The sequence below is a fragment of the Callospermophilus lateralis genome, chromosome 5 (assembly GCF_048772815.1).
Source record: "Callospermophilus lateralis isolate mCalLat2 chromosome 5, mCalLat2.hap1, whole genome shotgun sequence".
Lineage (NCBI taxonomy): Eukaryota > Metazoa > Chordata > Mammalia > Rodentia > Sciuridae > Callospermophilus > Callospermophilus lateralis.
Window position 1 is genome coordinate 104,156,440 of NC_135309.1, and position 19,404 is coordinate 104,175,843.

Consider the following 19,404-nt stretch of genomic DNA (forward strand, 5'->3'; position numbering starts at 1 on the left):
TTATTTCCCACATGCCTTTTACTTCAAATAAATTAGGGCTTTACAAAGCTATTATGCAGCAACTAATCTTAATATTCTTCTAGGGCCCAGGGCATCTCATCTAACACTGCTAATTTATTAACCTGTCTTGCTATAAGGTTTCGTGTTTTTCCATCATGAGATTACCTTATAAGCAATTATAATTTCAATCAGTCAGGTCAATCTACTTTAAGTATCTGAAAATAATCTTAAATAATTGGAATACACTTTAAGACTGCATTTCAGGGCTGGGGATGTGGCTCAAGTGGCAGCGCGCTGGCCTGGCATGCGTGCAGCCCGGGTTCGATCCTCAGGACCACATATAAACAAAGATGTTGTGTCCGCCAAATGCTAAAAAATAAATATTAAAATTCTCTCTCTCCCTCTCTCTCACTCTTTCTTTAAAAAAAAAAAAAAAAAAAAAAAAGACTGCATTTCAAACGGGGCACAATGGTACAGGCCTGTAATCCCAGCAACTTGGGAAGCTGAAACAGAAGCATTGCAAATTCAAAGCCAGCCTCAGCAACTTAGTGAGACCCTTTTTCAAAAAGTGGGAGGCTGGGGATATAGCTCAGTTGGTAGAGCATCTGCCTAGCAGGTATGAGGTATTACGTTTGATTCTCAGCACCACATAAAAATAATTAAAGATATTGGGTCCATCTACACCTAAAAAGTAAAGTGGTAGGATGGGGCTCAGGGGTTCAACACCCCTGGGTTCAATTCCTGGTACCAAAATTTACTAGACAGACATCCATCTAAATCATTTCCTATAATTCGTAATAAAAAAAAGTCCCATAATTCATGATAAAAGCATTCAACAGGGGGCTAGGAGTATGGCTCAGAGGTAGACCACTTGACTAGCATGCAGGAGGCCCTGGGTTTGACCCCAAGCACCTTAGAAAAAGAACTTAACAGAAGGAAGAATAAACACTATCTTCCTAAGCAAAAACCGACAAGTCCAGGGAATAAAAACTAAACTTTAGACATTTGTACATTATAAACTGTGAAATGCACAAGATGCTTTAAATAACGCATACACATAAAAAGAGTAAAAATAAATTATAATGAAAACTGGACTATTTAGGATAAAGATTATTTGGGATAAAAATGGCCTATATTTAAAATGTGGAAAATATATCTAAAATAGGGATGAGCCAGGGAGGTGGAGCAGGTCTATAATCTCAGTTACTAGGTAGGCTGAGGCAGGAGGATTCTAAATTCGAGAAGACTGACAATTTAGTGAGACCCTGTCTTAAAATTTTTTAAAGGGTTGGGGATATAGCACAGTAGTAGAGCACTTGCCTAGCACACTTCCCGGGGTTTGATCACCAGTACCACAATAAATAAATAAATAAATTAATTAATTAATTAATTAAAAACTGTGGAAGACAGAAGTTTTCCAAATTTGAGAGCACTCAACTGAGACTGAATAAGAATTCAGATGGAAATGAATGTGAATACAATAAGACTTCTAAGGATTTCTGAAGAAGGGCTCAAGAGCAACCAACACAACCATAAAGACATAGTAGGACTCAGGATAAGATAAATGGAGAGCAAGGACCTGGAAAGTAAAGTTTTGGATTATTCTTTTTTATTTTTTTTCAGTAATAGGGATGGAACTCAGAACCTCTCATGTGTTAGTGAAGAACTCTACCCAGAGCTACAGCCTCAGCTCTTTAGATCCCGCACCCCTAAGTTGCCCAGACTGGTCTTGAACTTGCGATTCTCCTGTCGCAGCCTCTGGAGAAACTAGGATTGTAGACATGCATAAATTTTGGTTTGTGAACTTTTTCCAAAGTTATTTTCCTCTATTGAATCACATTACAGACATAAAGTAGAATTTCATAAAGCATTAATTAAATGTAAATAAATACATCTTCCTTTCACTTCTTTCTAGCTTCCAGATACCTTTTTTTTTTGTACTGACAATAGTAATTTTATTTATTTTGCTTTTTAAAAAAATTTTTTTAATTGGTTATTCAAAACATTACAAAGATTGCAGAATCACATCGGTTACACATCCACATTTTTACATAATACCATATTAGTAACTGTTGTATTCTGCTACCTTTCCTATCCTCTACTACCCCCCCTCCCCTCCCATCTTCTCTCTGTACCCCATCTACTGTAATTCATTTCTCTCCTTATTTTTTTTCCCATTTCCCTCACAACCTCTTCCAGATACCTTTTTTATTTGCTCATGTCTCAACTATCTGATACCTAAAAACTCTGCTTAATGCAAAAATTTCTCTAGCAAAAGGGCTCACAACTTTTATCAGGTACTTAAAGGAGTCAATGACAACAACTTAAAAGTGGAAAGTGGGGGAGACAGAGGGGAGAAGATACTGCTTAATGGGTACAAAGTCATAATAGGAAGGGAAGAATACATGTTGATATTCTATTATAGAGGGTGGTTATAGACAATATTATATCATATAATCCAAAACAGGAGAAAATTCTGAATGTTCTTATCACAAAGAAATGATAAATATTCAAATGACAAATAACCTAAGTATCCCAAGTAGATCAACATGCACCAAAAAAATACATTTTACCCCAAAACATCTATAATTATTATGTCAATTTAAAAAACTTGGCCTGGGGATGTGGCTCAAGCGGTAGCGCGCTCGCCTGGCATGCGTGCGGCCCGGGTTCGATCCTCAGCACCACATACAAACAAAGATGTTGTGTCCGCCTAAAACTGAAAATAAATATTTAAAAATTAAAAAAAAAAACTTTCCTATATTCCCAATAAATCATGGCAAAAGATAAAACTGCCAAGTGACTCTATGCCACTTACTCCTTTCATTGGTGGCAGGATCATCTCTTCGACTTTGGAATTATAGTTGGACACAGATATAGTCCCATCTACCCAGGAGGCTAAGACAGGAGAAATGCAAATTCCAGGTTAGCTTGGACAATTTAGTAAGACCACATTTCCAAATAAAGAAAAAAATAACTTGGGATTATAAAACTGTTAATATCTTTAGCTTTTCATCACTGTTAAAAAATACCTGAACAAATCAACTTAAAATGAAGATTTATTCTGGCTCATGGTTTCAGAGGTTTCAATTCAGGACTGCTTGAACCCATTATCACCTTAGGCCTATGGTGAGGGAGAACATCATGCTTGGGAGGACATGGTGGGAGCAAAGCTGGTCACCTTATAGCAGCCAGAAAGTGAAGAGCAAGAGGAAGGAGCTGGAGACCCCAATATCCCCTTTAAGGCAATACCTCCAAAAACGTACCTTACTTCCACTATGTCCCACCTCCGAAAGGTTCTACCACCTTCCAAAAGTAGATAGATGTATTTACCATAGACCCGTAGGGGGCAACTTAAGATCCAAACTATAACACAATTCTTACAGATTTTTGAGTAATTTTGAAGTCCCAATATAAAATTTAAACTACAATCTCCTACAAAGAGTTTCATAACTTTTTTCTCTAATGTGATATCAAACCTAGACCACCTGCCTCCTTTTTTCGGGGGAGGGTGGTGGTACTAGGGATTGAACTGAGCCTCACACATGCTAGGTAAGCATTTAATCACTGAGCTACATTTCCCATCCCTTTTTAGTTTTAGATTGAAACAGGTCTTGGTAAATTGCCCAGGCTGGCCTCAAACTTACAACCCTTCTGCCTCAGTCACCCAAGTAGCTGAGATTACAGGCTGTGCTACTACCCAGTTCCATTTTCTCTCAATTAAGGAGCTATATAAGAGGCAACATGCTACCAGGCATGGTGACCCATTCCTATAATCTCAATGACTCAGGAGATTGAGGCAGAATAGGAAATTCAAGGCAAGCATGGGCAATTTTTAGTGAGACTTGCCTCAAAATATAAAATAAAAAGGACTGGAGATAGTTCATTGATAAAGTGCCCTTGTAGTTAAATTCCCAGTACTGCCCCTCTCCCAAAAAAACAACATGTAATCTATAAATTACATCTTCCTAATTAAATTGCTGTTAAACATGAAAATAATTATCTGCTAGTGAAAAGGAGTGACTCAGAATATTCAACAGGAGGGGCCTATCCCAATCATTGAAATTGGATCTGTGGCTCTGGGACTCCCTCTAGGTCTGTTGGATGTGTTTCTTCAAGTGACAAATAAGGACTAATTTCCCAAATTTAAAGCACAAACTGTTCATATCTATTCTTTTTTAAAACTGCTTTTTTTTTTTTTTTTTTTTTTTTGGTACCAGGGATTGAACCCAGGGGTACTTAACCACTGATCAACATCCCCAGTCTGTTTTTAATATTTTATATAGAGATAGGGTCTCATTGGGTTGCTAAGTGCCTCACTAATCTGCTGAAGTTGGCTTTGAACTCTTGATCCTCCTGCCTTAGCTTCCCGAGTTGCTAGGATTACAGGCATGGGCACCAAGCTGGGCTGATTAATCATTTTTATGTTGCCTTTCTATTAATTATTATTAATACAGTTAATAATGAAATAATATTTAGAAAATATAAAGTAATGAGCCAAACATACTTAAAAGTAATTTTCAGAGTCTTCATTTTATATATAAATGGGAAATCTGGCTACATTTTATTCCTGGGGAAATATGTACCTTTCATTAAAAGGCAAATACATGTCATGTGCAGAAACCAACTTTAAAATGGATTAAAGAACATTTAAGTGCATACACTGGGACAGATGAGGCATTTGAAAACACGAAGGAGAATGAAATTTCACTTAATATCTTAAGACTTTAGGAGCACATACATACAGATACCAAATACTAGTTTGTAAAACAACCTATTTTATACTGCGTAGGAAAATTATAAAAATCAACAACTAATGAAAAATAAAATAAATATATATATATGTATTTTTTTTCCTTCCAAGATGGAAAATAAATAGGTGTTACGGATACTGCAGTACATCTAGCCTTGCTGTACCTTCCCAGTCGTTAAGTCAGAAAGTAATTTAGAATTATCACCAAGGAAACACACAAACCAACCTGGATAACCATAATGTTCTGTGGTAAATTCTGGGGTAATGAGATTCTTAAAAGCTTGGCACATATCTTTTTTTTTAATACTTATTTTTTAGTTTTCGGTGGACACAACATCTTTATTTCATTTTTATGTTGTGCTGAGGATTGAACCCAGTGCCTCACATGTGCTAGGCAAACACTCTACCACAGAGCCACAACCCCAGCCCTTGGCACATACCTTCTATAATGGGTCCACATTTCAAAAAGTGAACATTAGGAAATGTTTCAGGTAGCAATTCAAGGATGAGATGAAGTAAAATTTACATTAACCATCTGATAACATTATAATCTAAAGTGCTTGGCCTTCCCTACAATAAAAACACAAATTCCAGTATTATACCTATATAACACAAAAACATAATGAATTACATTAATATGCCAGATAGTAGCATTTCAGTCAACTATAGACCACACACAAAGGATCCCATAGGATTATGTTGGTGAAAAAAACTCCAATTGCCTCATGACATCACAGCCATGGTAAAGTCATAAGTGCAAATGCATAACCCACTTGTTTATGACACTAATATAAAAAAACCCATTGTGCTCCCAGTTGTATAAAACAGAACACAGGCAAGTATGTATAACACATGATAATGATAATAAACAACTATGTTACTGGTTTATGTATTTGCTATACTGGACTTTTAATCTGCTTATTTAAAAAAATAATAAAACAAAAAGTTAGCCAGGTATAGTGGTAATCTCAGCAACCTGGGAGGCTGAAGCAGGAGGACCACAGTTTAAGGGCAGCTCTGACAAATTAATGAGACCCTGTGTCAAAAGAAGATTTTAAAAAGGGCTGGAGATGTAGGTCAGTGGTAAAGTACCTCTGCGTTCAATCCCCAGCCTAACCCCACCCCATAAAAAAAAAAAAAAAAAAGAAGAAAGAAATTAAACAGTGAGATGGCCTCAAACAGATCTTGAGGTATTCTAGAAATCACTGCTATCATAAGCAGACAGCTCTATGTATGTTATTGCCTCTGAATACCGTCTAGTGGGATAAGATATAGAGGTGGAACAGAATTGTACTGATAATACTGGTCCTGTACAAGTCTTTGACTAATGTGTGACCTTGTGTCTTAAATATTTTCTTTTTGGTACCGGGGATTGAACTCTTGAACTCAGGATGCTTAACCACTGAGCCACACCTCCAGCCCTTTTTTGTATTTCATTTAGAGATGGGGTCTCACTGAGTTGCTTAGTGCCTTGCTGAGGCTGGCTTTGAACTCATGATCCTCCTGTCTCAGTCTCCCAAACCCCTGTGATTACAAGGGTGTGCCACTGTACCTGGCTTAATTTTTAACCACAATAATCATCTTGTTTAAAAGAAATTTAGGGGTTAAAGATGTGGCTCAAGCAGTAGGGCGCTCACCAGGCATGCGTGCGGCCCGGGTTCCATACTCAACACCACATACAAATAAAGATGTTGTGTCCGCCAAGTACTAAAAAATAAATATTAAAATTCTCTCTCTCTCTCCCTCTAAATAAATAAATAAATAAATAAATAAATAAATAAAAGAAATTTAACTGAAGCTCTGTGGTAGAGAATTTACCTAGAATGGGTAAGACCCTGTATCTGATCCCCAGCACTGAGGGAAAAAAATCTTAAAAAAAAAAAAAAAAAAAAAAAAAAGATAGCTTATATACAAATTTTGCATATCTCTTAAAATGTTTTTTTCAAAAAAACTATTAAAGGTGGGCTAGGGATGTAGCTCAATGGCAGAGTGCCACCACTGGGCTTGATCCTTAGGACTGCATAAAAATAAATAAGCTGGGTGTGGTGGTACACACCTGGCTCAGGAGGCTGATGCAGGAAGATCATAAGTTCAAAGCCAGCCTCAACAAAAATGACACACCAATCAACTCAGTGAGATCATGTCTCCAAATAAAGTATAAAATAGGGCTGGGGATATGGCTCAGTAGTCAAATGCCCCGAATTCAATCCCTACTACCATAAGTAAAAATAACAAAAATTAAAGGGCCTGAGCATGGCATCATTCACCTGTAATCCCAGCAATTCAGGAGGCTAATGCAGAAGGATTACAAGTTTGAAGACTCAGCAATTTAGCAAGACACTGTCTTAAAATAAAGTGGATTGGAGATGTAACTCAGTGGGAAAGTGAGGTTCAACCCCCAGTACAAAAAAAAAAAAAATTAAGGTGGGCTGGGAATCTAGCTCAGATGGTAGCATGCTTGCCTAGCATGCACAAATACATAAGGCCCTGAGTTCAATCCCCAGAGGCACCAAAAAAGGAGTTGTCTAACATTAAAAAAAAAAAAAAATTATATATATATATATATATATATATATATATATATATATAATTATTATATAAGGAAAGAGTATTTTTTATATACAATGTGCTTTTGTTTTAAGCTAAATGTTATTACAACTGGGCCCAAAATTGTATAAAGTAAAAAAAGTTATAGGAAGCTAAGATTAACTGAAAAAATTTTCTAAATAAATTTAGTGTAGTCTAAGTGTAGTGTTTATAAAGTCTACAATAATGTATAATAATGGCCTAGGCCTTCACATTCAACCATCATTCATTCACTGACTCACCCAGAGCCACTTCCAGTCCTATAAGCTCTATTCACAACTATATGATGTTTTTCAGTATCTTTTTTAATGTTTATGTATGTTTAGATACACAAATACCACTGTGTTACAACTACCCACAGTCAGTACAGTAACATGCTATATAGGCCTGTAGCCTAGGAGCAATAGGCCATCACATAGCCTAGGTGTTCAACAGCTTATAATGTCTAGGTTTGATTTAAGTACATTCTGATATCTGAGCAATAATGAAATTATCTCATGATATGCTTAAATAAGGAAATAACTGAATTCTCAAACCACATTAATTTTCTATCTTTTCCCAAACAGGAATGGACACTTTAAAATAAATTGACTTGTTAAAAAAATGGTATTCTCTCACTCTGGATGGCCTACATTCTCCCTTACTTTATCCCCATTATCCCCAAAGACATCTCTCCCTTGAACGTGTGTATCTGTTTTCCTAAATAAATCCATGTCTATGAAAACAAAACAAACAAAAAAACAAAAAACTCATTAGAAAATCAAATTCTGGTTGGGTACATTTTCACACAACTGTAATCTCAGCTACTTAAAAAGCTAAGGCAGAAGTATCACAGTTTAAGGGCAGCCTGGCCAACTTAGCAAGACACTGTCTTAAAAAACAAAAAACAAAACAAACAAACAAACAAAAAAAGTAAGTTTCTAAAAAAATAAAAATAAAGAATAAAAGAAACTCTAGATCCTTTGAAAAACATACTAATAAAATAAAGGTAACAAGGAAAGCCAAATACAAGCAGTTCTCAACTAGCAAACTTTGTGCCCTAAAGACACTAGATTTTTTTCTCCTATAAAGATAATATTTTAAGTAGTGGCTGATTTCCAACTATACTACCCAGAACGGTGGTAAACATACAAATGCAATGAAAAATATTAAAACCCAACATTGTACAAGTCATTAAAATCTTGGTCAGAGGCTCTGCAGGTACACACCTGTAATTCTAGCAGCTCAGGAGGCTGAGGCAGGAGGACTGTGAATTCAAAGCCAGCCTCAGCAACGTCGAGAGGCTAAGCAACTCAATGAGATCCTGTCTCTAAATAAAATACAAAACAAGGCTGAGGATGAGGCTCAGTGGTGAAGTGTTCCTGAGTTCAATCTCTAGTATTGGGGGGGGGGGGAGAAGTTATTAAGAAATTTGATTTTTAAAAAATATCAGAAGCAAGTTGGACCCAGGGACACAAATACTCAAGAGGCTGAGGCAAGAGAATCAAGTTTCAGGTCAACCTGAGAAATTTTGAGATCTTGTCTCAGAATTTTAATAAATGGGTATTGGGATAGGGATGTAATTCAGTGGTACAACAGCCCTGGGATCAATCTCCAATGCCACAAAAATAAACTAAAAAAATATAGTGATGTGACTCTGTAACAAAATGTCCCTGGGTTCAATCCCCAACACCAAAAAACTTATTTGAGAGTTATTTGGGAGCCTGATACAGGAGGATTACGCAAGCCCAAGAGTTGAAGGCCCGCCTGAGCAACTTAGTGAGACCATATTTCCAAAAAAAATAGGTCACTGAGGATGTAGGTCAGAGGAGAACACTTCCCTAACATGTCTAAGACCCTTGGGTTTGATTTCTGGTACTAAAAGAAAAAAATACAAGAATCACAGTTATAACCAAATGTACCAAAAGGATTACCACATGTCCTATAAAGTAAACCAAAATAATAATATGCACATAAAATCATAACAAGGAACCTGGAAACCACAGAGTAAGCATTTATACTGAGGAAACACAAGTTCAAGGCCAACTTAGGCAATTCAGCAAGTCCCTCTCAAAAATTTTTTAAAAAGGGATAAGGTGCAGCTCAGGGGCAAAGTACCCCTAGTGTTCAGTAACTAGGACTACAAAATAAGTAAGTAAGTAAGTAAGTAAATAAATAAAACAACTTCAAGATAAATTTTTAGAAATTACCTTATACTTCAAGCTTTTTAGGTCTCACATTAAAGAAGAGTTTAAGACCTGCTCAAGAGCCAACTCTAAGCCCAGCATGGTAGCACAGGCCTATCATCCCAGCTGAGGCAAAAAGATTCCAAGTTCCACGTGAATCTAGGCAAATTAGTGAGACCCTGTCTCAAAATAAAAAGGGCTGGGGGGGCTGGGTTTGTGGCTCAGTGATAGAGTGTTCGCCTAGCACATGCAAGGCCCTGGGTTCAATCCTCAGCATCACATATAAAATAAATAAAGATATTATGTTCAACTACAACTAAAATATTAAAAGGGGAGGGGGAATGCTGGGGATGGAGCTACATTGCAGAAGGCTTTCCTAACATACAGGATGCCCTGATTTTGATCCCCAGCACAAAAAGGGGGGGGGGGGGCAGGGGAGGGGGAGTTGAGAGGGGAGACTAGAGTTGTAGCTCAGTGGTAGAGGGCCCCTAGCTTCAATCCCAAAGGCTCCTTCCCAGTGAACTTTACCATCTGTATCAAAAAACAAAAAGTACCAAGAACCACTATTTACCTTTCAATGTCTGTCCCTTACCCAAGCAAATTCATGCTTCTCCTATCAACAAACTTAGAGAACTAGGCAGATTTAGAGGGAGCAGAACCTGACCTATCAGAAAGTGAAGACATACAGGAAAAGTCCCCATTACAAAAAAGAGAGGGGAAAAAAAAAAAAGCACACACATATTAAATCACCAATTGCTCATCCTGCAATTTTGAAGCACCACTATCAACAAAATCTTATAGTCGACAAAAGGACAAATAAAGCAGTACTGGAGAACAGTAATGAACTGATCAATTAAAGTTACATGTGAAAATCTGGGAAGTGAAGTAACTAACGTCAAATAAACAGCTGCTATATTTGACACATCAATCCTCACAACTACCTTCTTCCTTCCAATACACAAAAACAGAACACACATGTGCCCTTGTAATCATATTACTAAAGAATTAGTCCAAGTTGGCCTTGTTTTAGCCAGAAAGATACAAGCCTGATTTTAAGCCTGAAATATCTGGTGGTCTAGGCATTATGTGATGTTAAATGGCAAGCAGAGAAATCATCACATTAATTATGAGGAAAACTATCATGCTGCCACTAGCCTCCATATTTTCATTCTACATGAAGTGCTAACCTAGAAGAATATATACTCTTTTCCCTGTACTTACAGCTTTTCTCAGAAATATGGAACATGGCCAAAAGTTAAGCACAAGATTGAAGAAAATCAAATCATTATTTTAACAGCTTCTCTCTTTCAAATCTTTTGTCATAATGTTAAGAATCTCATTAATTTTTTTTTGTTTTACAGTAACAGCAGTCTGCAGTATTTTCATGGGAGTATATATGATCAGCCAAGGCTTCAACTACTGTGTTGATATATTGCCTAGCTCCTAAAAGGCTCCCTATATCCTCAATGTGTAACATGCCATCTTTTAAATGCCTCCAGTCAAAATTTGCCAGACAGCTCTTTCTATTGCAACCACATTATTTCCCTCCCTGGGCCTGCTTCTACCTAATTTATCCCTAATCAGGGGTCATGGTTTCTGGCCAAGATGGCATCCTAGAGTTTCTAAAATACTGTCAATTTTCTAATGTATATAGTTGGATTTCAGAAGGACTTCAGAGTTATAAAACTAGTCTTAGTTTTCCAGAATAATTAGGAAAGTCATAAATGGGAAAGGGATGTAAATAAACAGTCCATTCACAGCTCCTTGTCTTTGTTCTGTTAAATAAGCTCTGAAGTCATGAGCTGTTTCTTGCTGAGCCATTTTAAGATATCAAAAAAGTGTAAAACTGCAATAGTTAACATGTGCTAAAACTCAGGTGAATCCCAGTCCCACTGGGAAAAAAAAAAAAAAAAGAAAGAAAGAAAAGGAAAACTATGATTGGACACCCTTTTCTTAAAATACAAACTTATTTGTAGGGCTGGGGATATAGCTCAATGGTATAGAACTTGCCTAGCAAGTTTTTGTTTGTTTGGTTGGTTTTGTTTTGTTTTGTTTTTGCAGTGCTGGGGATTGAACCCAATGCCTTATGCATGAGGCAAGCTATATCCCCAGCCCCTGCCTAGCACGTTTTGAGGCCACTGGTTCTATCAGAGCAGTAAATAAAACCCAAAAAGTAACATGAATCTATTCTTTCATCTCCAGGCAATCTCTTTCCTCTAAAATACAATATGGCGATGTCTCCCTATTAATTAGTTTGAAATAAATTTTTATCAAACTGACCAGACTTCGGAGGGAAAAAAGGGTAGTGTTGGGGATAGAGCATGGGGCCTCACACATGCTGGGTGTACATTCTACTACTGAGCTCAACCCCTGCACTGGCCAGAATTATAAAATAATATACTTTCCCAACTCAAGAATAGAGACTGACATCCTTTTCAATATCATCAAGGGGAAAGAATATTGGTGTTTAGGATTTAAAAAAACCAACAGGTGGCAAGGCATGGCAGGAGAGATATAAGCATGGGTTAAGACAAATCTAGGTTTGAATCTGAGTTTGGTTACTCCTTAGCTGTTTAACCCTCGCCAATCCCACATAACCCCTTTTACGTCTCAGCTTCTGTTTCAATAAAATAGGTATAACACCCACTTGGATTGGGGATATAACTCAGTGCTGGAGCATTTGCCTAGCATGAGGCCCTGGGTTCCAGCTAAGCATGGCAAAAAACAAACAAACAAACAAAAAAAACAGAAACATCCACTTTTCTCAAAATACAGTATAGATGATGAAAAGAATTGGTAATGTGAAAACCCAAAACCTAAGTGTTTTCAATAAAATAAAAAAATAATAGCTGGGGATGTACCTCAGTTGGTAGAATGCTTGCCCCACATGCACAAAGCCCTGGATTCAATCCCCAGCACTACACAAAAATAAATAAATAAATATTCTTTAAAAAAACCTATAATCTGGGCTGGGGATGTGGCTCAAGCGGTAGCGCGCTCGCCTGGTGTGCGTGAGGCCCGGGTTCGATCCTCAGTACCACATACAAACAAAGATGTTGTGTCCGCCGAGAACTAATAAATAAATATTAAAAACAAACAAACAAACAAACAAAAAACCTATAATCTCTAAAAGAATGATTCGGTAAAAAACTAGAGAATCTTTACTACATGAAACAGAAAAACTACTTCAATAGAAGCTCTTCTATAAATGCTAGGGACTTTATTGGGCACTTAATTACATAAGAAAACATTCTTCAGGTATTTTTTTCAATTCCCTCCTCCTGTTATTATTTGTTTATATTGCATACTAGGGGTTGAACCCAGTCTCTACCACTAAGAAACATCCCTAGTCTTTTTTCAAATATATTTTTTTAAACATCATTTTGAGACTGGGTCTCACTAAACTGCTGAGATTGGCCTTGAATTTGTAATCTTTCTGTCTCAGCCTCCCAAGTAGCTGGCATTACAGGCACACACCACTGCGCCTGGCTCACTTCCCTGTTCAAATAACTAAACCTGAAGGGGTGAGTGTTAATTCAAACCTAGGTCTTTCCAACTCTAAACAGTTAGGTAAGCTGTCTGTGTGGGTTTTTTGTTTTGTTTTGATTTTTTTAGCACATACTGCTCTCAAACAGTGGTTTCAACTGGAAAGAAGTTAGAAAACATTTTTGTAAACATCATAAATTCCCAAGTAAATACTGATTTTTAGATCATAATTAAGGTTTACCAACTACAGCACCATAATTAATCATTTCAAGAAAGCTTTCCTTACACAGAAACTGTTATTTACAAAATCCAGGTCAAAGATAAGCCTCAGTATTGGCCACCTATGCACACAACACTGTAATACACACCTCAGCTCTGACCAACAACCATGGCCTACCGGTGAAACTATGCAAAGAGGCCTTGGTGGTACCTGCATTCACATAGGGATTAAGTGCCTGCTGTATAAATAGCAATAAACCCCTGTAAACCAAATTTCACATTTAGTTAGAATTGAGGCTTAAAGTAGTACACAATCTTCCAACTCTTCTGTCATCTAAAAATAATTTATTAGCTCTATAATAGTTATAAGTCCTTACAAACTATAATTTTCAGTCAACTGACCAAAGTAATGAATCATTTACAAAGACTTTAAGCAGAAAACAAAGATATGGGAGTACTTCTTAAGATCCCATATTAAATCTCAAAGAATATTCCAAAAATTGAACTCCCATAGAGGTGCCATAAATTAAAAAATAATTTTCAACAGGGTTCTTAAAACTATTTGAGGAACACCTTTTAAAAGTTTGATGAAAGGGAATGAGGTTGTAGCTCAGTAGTACAGCACTTGCCTGGCCCATGTGAGGTACTGGGTTCCATCCTCAGTATCACATAAAATAAATAAAAATAAAGACATTGTGGGGCTGGGGTTGTGGCTCAGTGAAACAGAGCTTGCCTAGCACATAGGAGGCGCTGGGTTTGATCCTCAGCACCACATAACAATAAATAAATAAAATATTGTGTCCAACTACAAATAAAAATAAAAAATAAAAAAATAAAGGTATCATTCCTGGCACAATGATGCACACCTGTAATTCCAGTGGTTCAGGAGGCCTGAGACAGGAGGATCAAGAGTTCAAAGCCAGCATCAACAAAATCAGGTGCTAAGCAACTTGGTGTCTCTAAATAAAATACAAAAATAGGGCTGGGGATATGGCTCAGTGGTTGAGTGCCCTGGTAACAATCCCTGGTAACAAAAAAAAAAAAAAAAAAAAAAAGGTACTGTGTTCATCTACAACAAAAAAAAATTTTTTTTAAGTTGGTAAAAGCCCTTATCTCCAATAATGCTCACAGCTGACATATGTAATACTTTGCAGGCTACTTTAGAGTGCCTCATTTCATTAACCCATCATTGCCCTTTTATGGGGAATTCACCAACCCCAAATAAAGACCTCTTATTTAAAAAGTTATTAGTAATTTCCAGAGCTTTTTCTCCTATTTATTAAATCATAGCCCCTCAAAAATTATGTTTATCAATTTACAGAAATTGTATTTACACACTTTGCCTTAGAAATATACATCTTCCATATCCTATAAACTCTTGTAATCGTAAAAGAAAACCCTGGTGTCCTTTTATCTACTAACATTAACAGTGCTCATTTTGTGAAGAAGGGGCAGTAAAGAAGAGAACGCCAAGATACTGTCAAGGCCAGTGGCCTTGCAAAGTTTTCAATCTACTTGTGTCTTACAAAATTTACAATCTAGTTGAACAGTCTGTTATATTTTAAAAGGTGTGGGGGACAGGAAGGAGATTAAGGTGTGAGAAGCTGGGGACATAGCCCAGTGGGAGAGTGCCTGCCTAGCATGCCTGAGACCCTGTGTTCTATTCCCAGCACAGCAAAAAACCACCACCACCAAACCTCCTTTCAACAATTTAGTGGTCATTTTAAACAAAAACAGGTGTAGAGCTGGCAAGGTGGCACAAGCCTGCCCAGTTACTCAGGAGGATCACAAGTTTGAGCACCGCCTCAGCAACTGAAGGAGACAAGGGCTGAGGATATCCTGTAGTTCTGTGGTACCACAAAAAAAGACAGAAATTAAAAAAGGAAAAACATGATCAAAGGACTAAATTTTCTAAGTAATATATCTGCTAAAAGTTATCCCTAATTCCACAAGCTGAATAAACTTGAGAACTGGGAATAAACAACACTGAATTAGGTGGAATTACTAAAGGCTGCAGAATTAATACAAAAGACACAACTTCCATACAGATTTTATCTTAAGAAATGTTAACTACTGAGGCTGGAGGCATAGCTCAGTACAAGATCACTTGCCTAGCATGTGCAGGGTCCTGGGTTCTTTCCCCAGCACCATAAACAAATCAAAAACAAAACAAACAACTAAAAAACTACTGCAAACTATTAAGACAGCAAAAATTTTAAGCAGCCAGAACACAAATACATGGCAGTGTCCTATATACACTTTCAATACCATGCTCATGGCAGACATCATTAATCAACCACATAATGCTTTCCCTAAAACAGGTCTAAATTTCAACATAATCTTCCAGTACAAATGAAGGTAGGCATTATAAACAAATTTGTTGTCTTTGATATTTTTAAAATACTGTTCAAGCAAACTGTGTGAAGGACCAAAAGTTATGTATTTATGGTTTGAGTTTATAATATTTGAGTTGGTTCCCAAAACATAAAATACTCCTAAAATTTTAATCTTTTTAGCTGGGCATGGAGGCACAAGCCCATAATCCCAGAGACTCTGGAGGAGGAGGCAGGAAGATCACAAGTTTGAGGCCAGATGAGGCAATTTAGCAGTACCCTATCTAAATATAAAAATGAAAAGAGTTGGAGATACAGTATCCCTGGGTTCAATTCCTAGTCTACAAAAAAAGTTTAACTTTTTGCTATCGAAGAAAATAAAACACAAAGTCAATATTTTAAATAGGAAAATACATTAATTAGGAAAAATATATTATAATAAAATATATTATTTTTGAAAAATGTAACCCTATTAATGAGTTTGAGAAAACTATATTTTTGGCAGCTCATTTTTGACCCATTTGAATCTAGAAAGAGTTCCATTTTCCTGAATACCCTGAAAGTTAAAATCAGAAAGGTCTATTCAATAAGGGATGAAAAATTACTAGTTTGAAAAAAAAAAAAAAGAAAACCTACTATAATCTTACTCTGTAACTGAGAAAAAGAAATACTAACTTTGGTCTTACAGTTTAAAAGATCTACAGATTAAAACACTAGAAAGAGTATGTGATTTCCATCCCTTCTGTCCAAGAAATTTAAGGTAGAAAAGACATCAGAAGATACAAAAAGGAAAAAAAAATAAAGATTTCTGGAATCTAGAGTCAAGTTATGAGTGAATGACATTTAGCATAAACCAAACCAACAGAAAGGAGTGAATTCTGTATATAGGACATTGTAAAAAGTTCTGTGGTAGAAGAAGAAAGAACTGTTTACTAAATATTCAAGTCCGACAACAAAAAACACCTCTTGTTGAACAGAGAAACCAGAAGGCTTCAGTACCCTGGCCTAATAGCAAGATTCAAATATTAGACATACATATAGACAAATGATATCACAATCTAAAGAATAAAAACACCATAAAAGAGGGAATTTCCCCATCTCAAATCTAACCTTAATTTTTACCAATACTTTTTAACAGTAACTTGCTTGAGAAGCTACCTGTACTGTCCATTAGAGGAAACTTTTAAAATCCTTTTTTAGTAAAGTTCCATATATACGGCCATGTTGGCATTTTTCCCCTTTATTTCCTGTTATCTTAAGGACTGAAAACTTTTGTACTCCATTTACTTATTTTAGTACGAAAGTATAATAAGCATTACTTTCTCCCCAAATCATGACTGAATCATCTGTAAAGACTTGAGACATCCTAAAAATAAATTTGCATCCAATTGTCAGTTAGTTCTTTTTAAATTTGGACAGATCACTCATTAAAAAATTAAATTTAGGGCTGGGGGTATAACTCAGTGTTTGAACATCCAAAAAATATAATGAATTTACTATCTCAAGTAAAGAAATGACAACAGGAAAGAAGTGACATCTGGGCAGTTATTGGAAAAAGTTTTGGGGACATAAGTAATGCTCATTTAATATATGATTACAGAATACCTTTTTTTCTCAGCGGCTTTAATCTCATTACCAACGCTGAGTTGTAAACAGAGTGCACTTATTACATAGCATGTATTTAGTAAATGGGGAAGCAAATCTAATTCTTATTTAAAAAAAAAAAAAAAAGGCCTTCACAGAAACAAAGAACTTTAAAATAAGCCACTAAAAGAAACGAATGGGAAGAGCGATCAGGAACACCTCTTTTCCTTTTCCCATTTGAAGAAAACTAACCATCCCAAAGGCGCACATCCCAGACCCTGGCTCCAGCCTTTAGTAGTGAGGAACCAAACGCGTTAACAACAACACAAACTAGGTTCTCACCTCCTGGATACGCTTCCTGGCCCGCTGAAGCACTTCTTCGTAGCCCTTCTGTCGAAGCTCGCTGAGGCTTTCGTAATACTCCTCAGGATCGTCGGTCTCGGTGAAGAGTACCTGAGAGAGGATCTTCCAGCCACAGGTGTCCAGGCCGTGGCCCAGGTAGACCTGGAGCTGGTAACACAGAGTATCGATCTCCTGCTCTGTCATCTCAGGCGCGCCCCCGAACAGCACGGTCCACATGCCGGAGGGTTCCTCGGGGAACACTGGCAGGCATGGCTCCAGCTGCGAGTTCACAGAACACAGCTGCTGGTGCACGGCGCGCAGATCCTGAAAGGAAAAGAGCCCGGCCCAGCTGCACTCTTCAGCCGGAGACTCCGGCTCGGCCGCGGGAGGCGGCTGCTCCGCGTCGGAGAGCGCCAGGGGCGTCTCGTCTTCCCTAACCATTTCCAGGACTTCGATCTCCTCGGAGACCGCCCCGGAGGCGCTCACAACTCGCACAGAGGACACCGGGGCCTCCTTGGGCGCCGGTTGGGTAGCAGTGGCGGACCCTGCCGCATCTCTGGCTTCCACTCCTTTTCGGACCGGGATGGGCTTGGCCCGCGCAGGGCTCCTGAGAAGAGTCTCCGCTCCTCTGCCGGCCGGGCTCCGCTGCGGCGGGTCCCCCCGAAGGCAGCGCGCGCTCCGAGGAGAGCCTCCCTCCGCCCAGGTCGGACTCCTCCGGGACCCAGGGCTCCGGACCGGAGTCGCAGAGCCCGTGGCCTCAGGTCGTCCCTTGCCCACCGGGCTGCCTGGCCCGCGGGTCCCGTCGGACACGGGTGCGCCAGCCTCGGCACCCCCTCGAGTCCCCGCCTGTTCCCGGGAGCCGCTCCTCTGTCTCTGGGCTGTCCGGTTGTGGCAGGTTATGGCAAACTTGCCTTCGATCTCGTTCCAGGCCACAATGAAGACGAACTTGTGCTTCTCGCGCTCATCGAACACATGGGGCCGCACAGCCACCCAGTCCGACTCGAGCGTCTCCTCCAGAGCGAAAGACATGGTGGCTGCGGCGCCCGGCCGCGGGGGAGGGCCGACAGCCTTACCCGCCTGAAGTCTCGGCGGCTGGCTGCACCGCGCCCCCCGCTCACCCTCTCCGGGCGCCTTCAGCCATCTTAGCGCGCCGGCCGGCTCTCTGCGCCGTTCGCCCGCCCCTCCGCACTCGAACCGCCGAGCTCCTTTGTGGTGCGGCTCGCAGGAGAGACAATACGCGTCCCCGGAGCAGGTAGTTCACATGGTCACGTGCGGCCGGATCTGTTTACAAGCCCGGCGCTGCGGCAGCGCTTCGCGGCTGCCCGGCCGCCCCCCACGCGAGGCCGCGGAGCTGCGTCTACAGCACTCCGGAGACGAGAAGCCGGCGCTGCCAGGCCGGGCCGGGCCGGGCCGGGCCGGCGGGCTGTGTATCACCGCCGCTCACCGGGGCCGATCTCCCCGCCCCTGCTCTTCTTCCTGCCCACCGAGCGGAGCCGGCCTCACCGTAGACGCGTCTCCTAAACTCTGCGCCTCAGCATCGCCACAATGTTGCCATTAAGCTGCTGACGTCGGCGGCTCCACGAGGGACGTAAACACGGGCACGTGCCGCACGCTGGTGACGCGGCGGCGGCGGCGGAGCGCGCGCGCCGCCCCGCCCCTCCGCGTCCCCCAGCGCTGCCTGTGAGCGGCCGCGCTCCCGACTCTTTAGTTTCTTTCCGCTTAGCCCCTCCTTCCCGGGGTCATGTGCCTGGTGGCATAGGTGGCCTCCAAACCCAGGGGAAAGGAGAAAAGTTGGAGGAACTGAGATATTTAGAACTCCAGGCAAAGGGACCCTTACGTGTATATTTGACTTCTTGCGCTCTGTGGGAATCAAATAGACAACTAAGTTCAGAAAGAAACACCCTGTACAGTATAGGAACTATGTGCTGTGGGTTTA

At 39.4% G+C, this 19,404-nt stretch overlaps 1 protein-coding gene across 2 annotated transcripts in view; it reads right to left on the reverse strand.

Annotated features, from left to right (window-relative positions):
* The window catches only part of Jmy (junction mediating and regulatory protein, p53 cofactor), a 77,678-nt gene extending 58,948 nt beyond the window's left edge, over nucleotides 1-18,730 (reverse strand). For both annotated transcript variants that reach the window (XM_076856063.2, XM_076856062.2), the window contains exon 1: nucleotides 17,469-18,730. In XM_076856063.2, the coding sequence (XP_076712178.2) occupies nucleotides 17,469-18,497 (1,029 nt within the window). In that variant the 5' untranslated portion in view covers nucleotides 18,498-18,730. The remainder of the gene's footprint in view (nucleotides 1-17,468) is intronic.
* Nucleotides 18,731-19,404: the final 674 nt, after the last annotated feature.